General features: G+C 48.8%; 1 protein-coding gene across 1 annotated transcript in view; it reads left to right on the top strand.

The window, feature by feature from the left end:
- The first annotated feature begins 2,708 nt into the window (after positions 1-2,708).
- LOC144109714 (uncharacterized) overlaps positions 2,709-14,963 on the top strand; it is a 76,323-nt gene continuing 64,068 nt past the window's right edge. The window contains exons 1-4 of the mRNA XM_077642511.1: positions 2,709-2,745; positions 6,815-6,958; positions 8,809-8,858; positions 9,768-9,973. Coding sequence (XP_077498637.1) covers positions 2,724-2,745; positions 6,815-6,958; positions 8,809-8,858; positions 9,768-9,973 — 422 coding nt within the window. The 5' untranslated portion in view covers positions 2,709-2,723. The remainder of the gene's footprint in view (positions 2,746-6,814; positions 6,959-8,808; positions 8,859-9,767; positions 9,974-14,963) is intronic.

Genomic DNA, 14,963 nt, shown 5'->3' with positions numbered 1-14,963 from the left:
AACATCCAGTAATGTTGTTTACATGCTCCAGTGTGGCGAATGTCAGGTGCAATACATTGGCCAAACAGACAATTCCTTAAGATTAAGATTTAATAACCACCGCTCACATACTCAATTTCTCCCTGGACTCCCACTTTAGTGACACCTCCGCGAAAAAGGCCGCGAGTTAGATAAGCTTAAAGTAACGATATTGCAGAGTAGCATTAAAAACACGCGGGAGCGCGAACAACGCGAACCATACTTTATTTTCAAATTTAACACAGTGCAAAAGGGCATCAACGAAAACCATGGCACCCTATCGTCTCTTTCGATGGCAGAAACCAAAGAAAATTTCAACCCTAATAGACAAAGTACCACCACTGACTGAGTCGTCTGAGGTCATACTCCTGTTGCATGTCAGTTTCGGCTTGTTTCCATCTGCCGTTCAACTCATTCTTTGGTCCCGCGAGGGCCATATGTCCCCTTCTCTTTCTTTTTTTGTCATTATATATTTTTATATATTTTTTATTTTTTGAAATTTCTCTGTGCTATATCGCTTGTTTTTTTGCATTCCTGTCAACAAGCCTTTCCATCTGGTCCTCCTATGGGAAGCTCATCTGGTTTTAGCGGCTCGCGTGTCAACATGTGGAGCCACTTTGGGCGGTCTCAACCTGTTCCGCCTCGTCCGGGCCATCTTTCGGAGCCGCTCGGGGCCGCACATACGCGGACAGAGGCATACCGAAACCCACAATTGGCGGACGCATCCCTTCTTTTGTTAAGCCCCACCACGTTTCTTTTTTGCTGTTCCCTTTTTCTCTTCTTTTGTTTCCCCCTCTCTCTTTTCCTTTTTTCCTGTCGCAGTAGCCGCGTGCGCACCCAGCCCGGCCTCCCTCTTTCGCTTCGTGTGTGCGTGTGTGTGTGTGTGTGTGCAGTGAGTTCACGGGTACGCGACGCGCCACCTTTGCTTCCCTAATATGCCATGGGTAATATGCCTTACACACACACACACACACACACACACACACACACACACACACACACACACACACACACACACACACATATATATATATATATATATATATATATATATATATATATATATATATATATATATATATATATTTAAATATATCTATAACGCCTGCACAGCCATCCTTAGTCTCTCATAATGAAAGTAATAAAAATCTCAATAAAATAGGGTGTTTGGCAGGCAGACATGATCCAGTGCTCTTTATCGCTTGTTTACAGGAGGTAATCAGACGAGTAGATTGCGAACAGTGGGAATAAGAGGTAATTGATAATTACCTAGTAATGTAGGATTAGGTGATGAGATTGCGTTGCTAAGTCGCTCAGGTGACGAAAAGCATGGTCCATAACGTAGACAGGCACATCATATATACGTCTGAAAGTTATGCCGATAACTAATGTTCAATGTTCACGGAAGGAAACAGCAGATTACAACAAGAAGCGAGGCGCCGGAAGTTGTAACGGAACACAACTACTTACGGCGGGTAGTGACCAAAGAAACGGACAACGAGAAGTAAAATGATTACAGGAATAAGAATCAGGTAGAGTGCATTTGGCTGGTGTTCTCACTTCATGAATAGCACTTTACGTCTCCCCTCCCAGTGGAAGCATGTAACAGCTGCATCTTACTGGCAATAACCAGTGGTGAAGAAACGTGGAGGATAACGAAAAGGTTGAGCTTTAGTTAAGGACAACGCAGCGAGCTATCTAACGGATAATTTTCAGTTTAACTTAATACAGAAGAGAGCAGAGTGACTCAGGGAACAAACGCGACTCAAAGACATCCTAGTCGAAATCAAGGAATTGTTATGGGCAGGCCATGTAATTTGAAGGCAAGACAGCCAACGGCCGTTAAGGGTAGAGGAGTAGATTCCAAGAGAAGGCAAGCGTAGCAGTGGCTGCAGTAAGTTAAATAGGTGGATTAGATTAAGAAGTTTGCTGGGATACGGAGGGCGCAGCTGGCAAAGGATAGTGTTAATTGTAGAGACATGGGAGAGGCCTTTGCGCTGCAGTGGGTGTAGTCAAGCTGTGATGATGATGATGAGGGTTAACAAAGGAATGACGATTCCCCATTGGAAGCTTGGTCAGCACTGTCTTTAACGAAGCTGCGGCTATAATGAAGCAATCGCTAGGCCTCTTCAACTTCGCTCTAACAAGGCTCAGCGGTATCTGTCCCTCTGTCCGCTTGCCTGCCTGCCTGCCAGTCTGTCTGTCTATCTGTCCGTTGTGCTCCATGCGGTGCGGGCTTACTATTTTTATTTCATTTCTCTGCCCACCCTAATTTCTGTCTGTCTGTCTGCGGACCTGCTACAGAATTGCGCTTTTGCGACTGCCAACAAAAGTGAAGACGAAGAGAAGGACTCCCTTTATCTTTGCCACTATTATTATCGTTGGGTGCGAACGCCAAGAGATTTGCATTGGGTTCTATTTGTGGGTTTCTCCACGGTTACATAATTGCAACTGGTAGCTTGATGTGCTAATTCTTTTAAAGTTCTACGAGCTTTTCTTTTTCACCAAAATGCTGTCTGTTATTTAACTGTCAATATTGTTCTGTTGTTTTTATTCATTGATTTTTCAAACTTCGCGATTGGTGCTACAATTTTGTCGTCATCTTCCATGGAAACTTCTTTGTTTATTCAACTACACTTTGGCCAATCCCCCCGCATGGGTATGTGCCATATACCTGGGGTGAAGAAGAAGAAGAAGCACCCGCTATGTCGACAACGGTCGTAACAGGTACGAACTTCCCTTTGTTTTTCGTGTACAGCTAGTGCGTACAGCGCCGCTCAAAATCATCGCGACAGCACGTCACGTGTTCCGGCGCGGCAGGGCGCCAATCCTGGCCACTCGCTCGAGAACGCTTTCTTATTAATAGAGCCGCTGTCCGCCTGCGAGGTTGCCAGCAGCTGGACAACAAGGCTTGAACCACCTTCCCAGTTTCTGCATCTCTAGCTCCTCTCTTAGGCTCCTAGGATAAGTTTTTTTTCTTTATTGCGTCAGTGTACGTGCTGGCATAAAGTATTATTTACAAATATAGGTACAAACTGGTCTCTCGAAGAACGTCAAGTAACATCCGGTGGTGTGGACCAAAAATCCATTCTTCTACAACTGGTGCACCCGCCGCGGTGGCTCAGTGGTTAGGCGCTCGGCTACTGGTCCGTAGTACCCGGGTTCGAAGTCGACCTCGGCGGCCGCGTATCGATGGAGGCGAAACGCAAAAGGCGCCCGTGTGCAGAGCGATGTCATGACACGTTAAAGATCCCTAAGTGGTCTAAATTATTCCGGAGCCCTCCACTACGGAACGTCTTTCTTCATTTCTTCTTCCCTCCAATTATCCCTTCCCTTACGGCGCGGTTCAGGTGTACGCCGATATGAGATTCTGATACTGCGTTACTTCCTTTCCCCCAAAACCAATATTCATGTTTCAACTAGTGGATGGCCTGGGGGCGGCCCGCACCGGAGCAGGTGTTTCTGCCGGATAGTATGCAAAGAGGGGCAGGACCACAGCAAGTGTTTTGTGTCCGCCTCGCAGACAGGAGCGGGACAGAAGGGCAAGTGCCACCGAAAGGAGCATGATACTGTGCTGGCCACGACAAGGTTACCGGGGGGTGAGGGTGACACGGAGGCGTAATATTCGAAGCAAGAACGCGGGGAAGAATACGTCGCCGCGTATAACGACACCGTGAACATCTTCAAAAGAGAGCAGAGCGCAAGGATGACAACGACAATACGAAAAACAGCGTTCCTTTGGCTTACAATGGTACAAGATTGCTGCGCTCGGTCAAGAGCAGCATGCTTGAAGGTGTGACACTCGTGTACAGCCAGGTTCCAACGTCGGCTACACGGGGAGTTGGGGCGCTGCTTGCCACGCTGAGCATTGATGCTTTGGCAGAAGGGGCGAGGAAGGGAGCGGGAGAGATTCCCATTGGGCTTGCGGGCGGGCACACTAGCATGTGCTCAGTTGGCGAGGGAAAGTTATAAAAGCGTCCGAGTTGAATAAATTTGCTTCGCACACAACAGGAGCACGACTTGTCGTGACCGCGCCTAGGAAGCAATCGCTTGGGTAGGCGGTTACCTATAGATAAACCAATTTAAATTGAAGTACTGGAAACATAAAAAAAGCAACAATGCAGTTACAACGAGTCAGAAACGCCGGTCCTACGCGTTGTCAACAACCTGGCTATGAAGCATTCCCCAGGCTGGCGCTCGCATTCTTCGGCGATTCTTGCAAAGTTATCGCACTGCGCAAACAAGTAAACCCGCAATCGCCGCAAAAGAGATGAGCTTGATTAACGTAAGTGGAACGAAGCTTGCAATTCTTGTCGAACTAACGCGCAATTGGCGCCTGTATACAGATGCAGATATGTAAACAAAAGTAGCGCCGAGATGCGGTCGTTGTCATGGGCGCATTCCTGGATGAGTTACGTAGCTGTGCGGTTAATTATGAACCCTGTACGATTGTCTGGAAGCATTCATTTAGCGAATACATGCACTGTTTGCTAAACTAGCAGCAGATACCGTAATCAGCAGCCACGCACCTCCCGCAGCGCGGCTGCGCGGACAGCGCGAAGTGAATACAGAGACGGGAATTGGTCGGTAGGAAAAGTGAGGCATCGTCTCGCTGTAATGTGTCAACTACGGGCCACCGACATAGACGTCCGTCGAGCATCAACGTGGCATAGCGAAATTCAGCGCAAAAACCGCATTGGCATACGCGGTATGGCGACTGAGATCGGCCGAAGCGAGCCGCTAGGTTTCAGGACTCAGTGTCGTTCCTCGCTCGCTTGGCTTTTCTCAGCACATCGCAGTACGGACCAAGTTTGTCGGTTTATGATTTTGAAAGGCGCTGCTATGTACAGCATGTGTACGAGAGCAGACGACGCAGCAATACGTGCCTCACAACTTTTGGGGCCCATGTGACCAGGGTTGCTCCTCTTCCCTGATCGTGACGTCGCAGCACACCCCGGCGCACAGAAACCGGAACCGAAATCGTCCAGTATAAATAATCCAATAAAAAAGTATTTACCGCACTTATATGAATTGCGCCGCGTGTATCACGCGTCCTGGGGCAATGCGCACCTTTTGAAACAAAGAACACGCCAACCAAAAATTTGGTGTCTCCACCCCTTAAAGATAGCCGACGCGTATCTCTGACAGAGTGTCCGAAAGAGATCAAGATATTCCGAGAGAATTCAGTATGAGAGGACAGTCATCATAATCCCAGCCTGGCTAAGCCGTTGCAGGGCAAAGGCCTCTCCCATGCCTCTCCGTCAACCCGGTCCTGTGCCAACTGCGGCCACCCTAACCCCGCAAACTTCTTAGTCTCATCCGCCCACCCAACTTTCTGCCACCCTCTGCTACGCTTCCCTTATCTTGGAATCCACTCCGTTACCCTAGATGACCAGCGGTTATCTTGCCTCCGCAGTACATGCCCTGCCCAAGCCCATTTATTCCTCTTGATTTCGACTAGGATGTCATTAACGCGCGTTTGTTCCCTCACCCACTCCACCCGCTTCCGGTCTCTTAACGTTGCACCCATCATTTTCCTTTTCACAGCTCGCTGCGTTTTCCTTAATTTAAACCGAAGCCTCTTCGTTAGCCTCCACGTTTCTGTCCCGTAGGTACCAGGACAGCAAAATAGCGAACACTTAGTAATGGTTCATTCATTAAAAAAAGATTTCATCAAACGGACTCATCACATTCATGCAACTGGCGGTCGGAATGACAATGGCGGTTGGAACGACAGATGTGAAAAAGGCGTTAGAAACGCATCAGGATATAGGATAGATCAGTAGCGTCCTTCATCTGTACCAGTAAGAACGTGGGGCTCTGCTGAAGGCACAAAGATGATGAAGGCATCGGTTTTGCTTATGCCAGAAACTTATGATCAAATATTGAGGAAGTCGAAAGCTTTCTACCTTAGCTGCGCAGTAGGAACAAATTGTGCACATGCTTGCGTTATGCCTGCGTAAGCCACTCTTCCCTGCAGTTGGCTTACAAGAAGTTCAGTCCGCTAAAACTGTAGTTACGGGGGTGTTTTTTGATACTTGCTTCGTACAAGAGAAGGGTTTTGTTCCGGCTAGTGTGCACTATGTGATTCATGCTACTTTCCTTGCTGAGTAAGTGAGCTTTATGCGAGTACGCGGTCTCTCTTGTTCTTTTGTAGGTGTTTCTTGTATTCAGGTTTTCTTCGTTAACCATCAGAAATTGATGAGGACCAACTTGCTGTAAGGTCATTCTTACTACAGCTTCTTTGCCTGGTGCTGTCTCTGTCGGTCTTCCTGTAGTCAGCACTCCAGCTTAAACCATCTAAACGATCAGATGGCCTTGTAATCGCAATTCACTCCAAGGTCCATGGTCACTTCGCACACAGATCCACGTCTTCCCTTGAAGTTTCATGTCTGAAATGATTTCATGTGATTTGCCATTTGCAGGACAGTTAGCCGAAATACGGGAAATTCATTGGTGTAATATGAAATGCGAGACAAATTAATAAGTTTCTTCTGGGAAGAATTTGAAAAGTATATTCAACATCGCGAGCGCCGCGCGAACTGGATGTTTGTGATGAAATTTGAGTTACGTTAGGTTCCCGCAGGCCTAGGCATAAGCTGGCAAGTGGTCCTGGTTTGTGAGGAAGCGTAACAATGGGTAACAAACGCAGAGCTCCCTCGCAATTTTTTTTTATCACAAGCGTTTTTGAGTGATCACAATCAACTTTTCTCTTTTTATTCTACTAAAGAATATGATTTCTTCAAGATTTCGGCACTTTTACGAGTTACCATCAATTAATCTGGGCACTGCACAGAAGCGCCAGGAGCTGCCCTGGAGAGGTGGGACCGCACTGGCGAGGAGACACTCACGGAGGAGCAAGATGAGGCTCTGCTGTCCGGCTGGCATGAGGTCATCCGGTGGTTCCTCGGATTCCTCCTCTCCAGCCCTCAGGAGGCGAGTGAGTGGCAGCCAACCCGCGGCGCATCCCATCCTACAAGCAGAAAATTTCAATGACTACATCCCTCCACTCCCTTGTTAACATCCTCCATATCAGTTCATGTTAAAGAACCCCAGGTGGTCGAAATTTCCGGAGCCGTTAAACCCCCACAAACCATAAACCAGCCATATGTGTTCAGAACTATGCGGCACTACATGTGAAAGGCAGGGTTATACACCATTTGATACATAGCAAGCAGCGTAAGGGAGGCTGCGGAAATAGTTCGCCCGCGATACCATATTACTCCGCCACATATCATACGCTCCTCTCGAAGCCTAGGTGAGTGCTTTAAATGCAAAGAGCGGTATAGAACGAAGAGCTATCATTGAGATTAATTGTTCAAGCTATGGGGCACTTACTGTTCGGGCTATAATTTTCACAGTTTGCGCAATACTTTTTCTACGCGGATGGAGTCAGGGCGATTCTCCCAACCGGCCGCGTATCATGCTGCCAGATGTCAGTTTTACTTCTCCAGGTCTCGACGAGTCGCGGCACGAAAATGCGACAAGAGGTGAAACAAAGTGAAGGAAGTTGCCAGTTGCGGTACCTGATATTTGTCGAAACGAAATATGACTGCGTTCAGCTTGGTTGTATGGCGAACTACTTTTCGCGCGCGGACTCAGCTTGCGCGAACAGGTGCGCTGGCTTTGACAGCGTTGACTGCTCTGCGTGTAGCAGAGTATAGTAGCCTACGATTTATTAGGGAGCAACAGCAGACACCAAGAATTGCGTGATCCGGACAACATGCCGAAGAAGCCAGCGGGCTCGCCTACGTTTGTACGTCGCGACACTAGCGCCCTCGTGGTGGCAGTTGAGCTTAGCGCCTCGCAACTGCGACTAAAGAGCACTGCAGTGGCTCGGCCGTCCCGGCCAGCAGTATGGGCCGGAAAATACATCGTTTCTTCCGGCCCAAACGATTTCACAGATTTTCCAAGATTGAAACCTTTCTTTTTGTATCGGCTATCGGGCGCTGGCGGACGTGTTTGTTGCGTTCCGCCGTTCGGAAAGGGTGCATGGCGGACGGGCGCGAACAGGGCCAGTACGTCCTTGTGCTGTTCGGTTCGGTGAAGCTCTCAAACGATCGCATCCTGCACCTCTCTGTCGTAATTCCTGCAATCCACAACACAGCGCGTATTTTCTCTGCCTTTCCCCATCTTCGCAGAAAGAACACATTCGTGCACGCCGGCGACATAAGAGGCCCGTAATGGCGCCGTGTTCTAAGTGCGTCCGTGGTGCCATCTGGTATCAAACGGAACAACTGCGCGCTGTAAACGGTCTACGTGCATCGCGTGTGCGCCGGCCCATGAGGGGCTCCCAGGGAACGAAACTGCAAATGCTGCTGCCCGCGCGCTTATCCTCCAGGCACCCCCCCCCCCCACCCCATCCGACCCCTCTGAGGATCTAAGTGGACCGCTGTTGAGGTTCCGAGAAATCATGATTCTTATGATCAAGTATTCTCTTTAATCAAGCAACAACCGAGTCGTAATTGATACACAGTAAACTTAGACCACAGCAAACCGTGTCTCACCATCCTTAATCGAGCTTCCTCTCTGTAAACTAGGTGTAGCCGGGTTGAACACCAGCCAGCTTTTAAAATATTCTGGAGAGAAATGCGTTCATGTAAATCAAGTGAACTTTACCTGCGTGCCTGGTTTATATTTGCAAGTTTACTACAAGTGCCTGTGTAACTGACCAAAATCTGTGCTTGTAAATACAGTTGTACAACGAGTGTTGATAATATTTTTCCTTTGGTGCAGATAACCATGAAAACAAGACTCGCTGACTTCCCTTAACTTTTGCTTGTCTCGCAGTGTTTTTGAGGCTCCTGAACAAGACAGACATGATCGAGGCAATGGACTTGGTAAGTGATGCTGTTTTAAAGTGAAGGCATGTCGACGGTTTCAAAATAATCCTTCCAAAGCCGTGATGAAAATATACTGATTCAGAAGTGCAGAGGATGCCAATGAGTCATTACTTCCTTATTACAAATCTACTCCACCTTGGGGGATTCCCCTCAATATTTGACTAACACTGTTCCCACTTCGAGTTACTGATCAATTCACTCTCGGCCTACCATAAGTTGCCATCCCAGTCAGCTCAATTGGTAGAGCGACTGCTCCGATGAAGCGGACGTCCCAGGTTTGAACCCAGGACCAGGACGAATTTTTCTTTAACTGCGAAGTTTCTGGAAAAGCTGTATAGCTTTCCTTTGTAATAGTATGGCCCCGTTTGGGTGGATGCCAACGAGTGATAACTCCCTTATTACCTTTAAAAACATGTTTTGGGCACCGAATTTGTCGTTATACCTGGCACAAATGTTGGAAAAAGGGCTGTACTTGCTAACGGCTATGCTGCGGTTATGTAGTTTTAAGGCGAAAGCCTTTAATGGCTTATGTTGCGTCCGTCCCTTCATTACGCTCATGAACAATAGCCTCTGGGATCTTCGCAAACGCTAGCGCGCGTGGCTGAGCTCGAGGCCGTTTTTAAGCCATTGGTAGTTCACTGCGCATGCGCGAGGTGGCGCCACCGACGCGCGTCCAACCCCCGCGCCAGACTCCTCGCAGCTGTCGACCGAGTTGGGTGCCGCGCAATCTCCCTCCTAGCGCTCGCTTCAGTGGAGTCTCAGAATGCGGGCAAACCAACTACTTAATTAAGATGTTAACCACACATCAGTTACACAAGCAGCAACACCGCACCTTAGTTCAACAAAGTGCCCCCCTTAATTTTTTGAGTCAGACTGGATGTTCATGGGGGCGGCTGTGGCGTGCAGTACCTGCAGTACGAGCCGCAGGCGTTCCTGGTGGCCGTTTTGGGACTGGTGTACATCGTGGCTGGCGTGCTGGGAAGCGTGGCGTACGTGCATCTTCGGCGCCGCAAGCAATGCGGCGGGGACCGCACGCAGGACATCAACGAGAACCTGCGCTGCGTGCTGCAGGTGTACACTGCCGCCTACATCGTCGTGCTGGCCGCCATTCTGTGAGCCTCCTCGCATGTTTCACGGCGCTCCGTTTACGCGTGCGATTTGAAGAAACGGTGCCCGCTGCCCGTGTGGGGTCACTTTCGGTGAGAAGGATGTGGCCACATCGAGAAGGGCCTAAATAATAAGAGAGTAATCACTTGTTAGTATACACCCAAGCGTAGCCTTTTGGTTACAAAGGCTGTACAACAAAGACAAACACTGTAGTTGAAAAATTGGTCCTAGTCCGGGGTGTCCTGGGGGGCGGGTTTGAGGGGGGGGGGGAAGCGGAGCGTCCGTGAAAGCTGTATAGCTTTCTTTTGCAGCCGTAGAGCTGTGCTAGTGTGGGCGCTAAGGAGTAATTATTCCCTTATCTGAAAAATACTCCACCTCGGGGGATTCGCCTAAAATATTGTACCAAGGACCTGAATCCCTACAGGCAGACGGAAATAAATTCAGCAAGTGAACTCTCTGTCTTGTAAACAGCGCAGAAGACGAGGGCGAGAAATACAAAGCGAAAAAAAAATATTTCTCATTATTTTATTATCGGGGTAAGCATTGCTCAACTTGGAAGGGCCAAGACAGGACAGATACAGGATGCGAGAAATATTGTTTTTTTTCGCTATTAACACTCACTACGTTTCATCGCTGACTAGCCCAAATCGCTACCACCTATTCGCTGGTGCGCTTGACAACCGTGAGAGTAGAACAATAGTGAACTGAAAGAAGAGCTTCGGTAAAGAACTACATGCTCAACCTTCCAAACCAGAAAGATCCCCCGTGTGGAAAATTCCTAAAGTTTCATGATCACTCCTTATCTGAAGAATGGCACTGTCTTGCGGCTGCAACAAATCGGAGAGATTTTGAACACGCATTGAAAAAATACGGTGCGCGTTTAGCAAAGAAAACTTTCGCTTTGGTACAAGACTTCTAATAAAAATGGTTGCATCGATCTGCGTTGAAAATGCTTGAAGCAGTCAGCTCGGCAGTCTTCTCGGCATCAGGGGTGGGTAGCTATTTAGGCTTTTCATGCAAATCGAGTTATTGGAGATGTGACATGTACCTAGTGAAATGCTTCTTATGACTCTAGTATACGAAGTCATCATAATGTGGAGCGCACAAGCTATATAAGAATTAATGCGCACAAAAAACGGCGTGCATAAGAATGCCGAATGAGGTCATGTATATCATGCGAGTACCATTTAGCTGTTATACGCTTATCAATGAGAACTTACGAAAGACACAGGGATGCCCGTTTATTTTCTGCCGACAGGTAGGTGCAAGTTACTGAAAAAAAATCTTTATGGCGAATTCATAAGTGCCAGGTCTAAAAAATTAAATGGAATGATCAATATAACTGATGCGACTAAATGCGATAGCACACACTGTGGATAGAGCGTTGCTTGATCCGACCTTGGTGCGGTGGTTCAAATCATCCACCATTCCATTACGCTCCATGGACGTCACATGGCGCTCCAGTGTGCCTTTTCATAAAGCGCATTACGTTTTCAAGTGGTTGAAAGTTCAGAAGACAACGATATCCCAAGCAAGCACGGGTTGATGTTGAGAAGACAACGATATGCAAAGCACAGCGCGAGAGTGTTCCAGTTCAACGCAAGTGGCGCTGATGGCAGCGGTTAGAGCAGCTGCAGGAAAAGCTGTGCTTTCTTGCCACCGCGAGTTCGAATCCCGCTCGAGACTGCAGACCGTATTCTTGGTGGGGCTTTTAAGACCCAGGTTCCTCTTCCCAAACTCTTCCTGTAGACCAGTGTGACGATGGACAGCGCTCGCCGGGTTTTCGTTCTAACGAGGTTTCTATGCTGCCGCAACAAATTTATTCACTACAGGAGTAAAACTGGAGTTCGAAAACTATCTTAGCAGCGTGCTGCAAAATAACAGGAAAGGCAGGGATCTGAAGAGAAAATTCTGCGTGAGTAGTTAGACTTACCGTCGATGATCACTTTGATGCCTTTCTTCTAATTAATGATATTACTGTAAGCTGCAGCTCCACACACGACAGAGAATTGGGACCTCCACAGGCTCACAAAATAAATGCTTATCCTCCACCGTCTTCCACAGGGTGGAAGAGGGCATATGTAAGTAGAAGGCAGTGGTGGTTGATTGCACAGCGACTTAGCTACAGGAATAGATTGGGAGGTGGTTCTAGAAGACAGCTGGCCATCTCACCGCGTCTTTGAATTCAATTTCGCCGTCTTTTTTTCTGCTGCTGCTCGGGCTTCAAGCTGATGGCGGACTTGTAAAGGGTGTAGGCAGGTGCATTGGTTCTGGATGGCGCTTTTCGAGGGTGCAGATGAGCGGGGGTGGGGTGAGATGGTGTACGGAAGGTGGCGATGGGTGGCTGTGAAGCCCCTAGATAGGTTGGTGCGGTGGGCAAGTGGCGGACGGGTGATGCCTCCGGAGCGCAGCTGGCTTTGCTAGCGCGTCTTTGAATTCGATTTCAAGGTGGCTTTTAATGCGTTAGCAGTAGAACGCCCCTTATCGTAAAAAGTGCCCGGCGTTGACGTGTGAAGCCTCGGTTGGCAGAAGGCGAAGTGCAGAGGGGGAAATTCGCTCTACATTTTCAGAGGATAGGAGGGGGGAATAGGGAAGAGAAAGAGAGGGTGTGAGGCAACGTGGTTGACAATCAGAGTCGAGAGGTGGGGAGAGTGGAAAGGGAGTACGGCGTCTCACACTGTGATTGGTGCATTACATCGAGAGAGGGGAGCAGAGGTACGGCGTTGCCGCACGGTGATCACGCCACCCGCTTGCCCGGTCCGAACCTGTCAGCGGGCGCAGCTGTTCCGTCGGGTGAAGGGGAGGGGGGGACACTAATCATAAGGCATACTCTGATGCATGCATCCAATTGATTTTTTGTGAATTTTTTCGAATCGCTGCTACTTGGGCTTGTAGTATGTAGAGCCCTTGTGGAGGGTTAAGCTATGTGAGTTGGTGGTGGGCGGCGCTTTCGGATGGTAATGTTGCTGGGCGGATGTCAGGTGGATCAAAGGCGCCGTTGGGAAGGCGGGCAGCCCCTGGCTAGGGGGACTGCCCACAAATGGCTAGGGAGGCATGTCACGGATCTCTCCGGAGAACACTCGGACCGAAAGAATGGACTAAACGACGAGTGTACCCACAGAAACGCACATTTAATACACCCTACGTGACGCGCACACTAGAATACAAAACTAACAAAACGCAAAACACAGAGACTATAAATACACACTACCCGGGCACACTGCTACCAGCGTCTACTACTAGCGTTCTCGTTCTACTATTCGTGGTCGGCGTTCGTACTCACGGTTGGTTCGGTGCCGCCGCGGCGTTGTATGGATCCAGTATCCGGCGTCGAGGCGGAGTTCGGCGTGCTTGGGCTGGCGTTGCTGGCGGCGTCGCTGGCTGCGTCGTATACGCTCCCGGTCCAGGCGCCCGTGGAGGTGATGCCAATGTTGGCGTTGGGGCACCACCCGGATGGGTGGCAACAGCGCTGGAGACACCCCTGGCCGTAGCAGGTGGTAGCGTCCTCCGTTGACTCCCCGGAACGGGCTCAGGCACGGACGAAAGCCCACGATGCGATGTCGTAGAACGCGAGCTCACCGGAGCAGTAGCCGGCGTCGCTCTCTTCCAGCCGATGTGTCCCTGACCCGCCGGAGCCTCCGCTTCTCTGCTGTTCCCCCCCGTGCCTCGCTCTCACTCGCCCTTTTATAGCCTCGGTGTTAGACCACGTAAGCCTTGTCGTCGTCTCCTTCTGTTCTCCACCAATCATCTCTCTTCACCTCACCGAATGCTTCTGCACCAATCACCTCTCTCCACCTCACCGAATTCTTCTTCTTCCTTTTCTTTATTCTTCGGTTAATCCACTTCGTCTTCCTCACACCGCTTTCCTTTAAATTTTAATTTAGGCTCCTTAATATATGTGACAAGGCCCCCCTCTCTCAAGAGTTTTTCCATGAAAAACTGCTCACGTCATACTCACCTTCAAGCCATCCAGCCAACCGACTACCTTCTGTGGCGATTCTGGACCCAGCACACACCACACCACAGATGTCCAGCACACACCAAACGCACACCACTAACACAGCACACCAAATTGCGTTTCCAGAACACACCAGTGCCGCTGTCCGCACAGAGACCTTAATAAACATGTTCGTGTCCACAACACACTTCCTTGTATAATCACATAACACCAACAACAGTAACAACAAGATAAATCCCAGAGATACATTAACACAGTAACACCAAGATACCTCCCAGATATACCTAGAGCTGTTCAGTTAGCTCTATCTGTATACGTCTAATTTGTAACAAATGACCTCCGTTTTGCCTGGGCCCTCCGAAAGCGTCTCCCCCTTGATTTGGAATAGAGCTGTTATCGTCTGTCTTGCCGTCTGTCTTCCCGTCAGTACCGCAAGTCTAGATTAAAAAAAGAACCATCTAGGTTAGCGGTATGAAGTTTGGCCTAGAAAGTTGTAACAATATAGATTTTCATAGTCAAGGCTTCGACTAACTTGAGTTCGTCTGGTCAGGCATTAGTAGAAGCAAAAGATTACAGTCACCCACCAAGTCAAAGTAAAAACAAATTGACGTTTCGGAACCCGTACGGGTTCCTTGTTCACACCGAGGCTAAAAGGGAAACCGGAAACCAACGCACACAGGAAAGCACTTAGACTTTAATTCGAATCACCCGATTACCCACAAAAGATCCGTTGTGTCATCTTTGGTGACGCGTGCGACACGAATCTGCAAAGAAAAGGAAGATTTGCAAGCCGAACTTCTAATGATACGCCAAGAACTTTCGTCTAACGGCTATCCCGACCATTTTGTGAAAAGGATCAAACATCATATTTTGTAACCGAGCTCTTGCAGTCGTAAGGTTTTCACCGCCACTGCTGGAATTCCGTATGTACGGGGTATAAGCGAATCTTTATCCCATATTTTACCTACGCATCGGACGCATGCCTTCCAGAAAACTTCGGAATATGCTGGTGAACGTCAAAGAGCCCCTGCCAGATA

This window comes from Amblyomma americanum, chromosome 11 (assembly GCF_052857255.1).
Source record: "Amblyomma americanum isolate KBUSLIRL-KWMA chromosome 11, ASM5285725v1, whole genome shotgun sequence".
In the NCBI taxonomy this organism is placed as follows: domain Eukaryota; kingdom Metazoa; phylum Arthropoda; class Arachnida; order Ixodida; family Ixodidae; genus Amblyomma; species Amblyomma americanum.
This window is presented reverse-complemented; position numbering and strand designations above follow the sequence as displayed.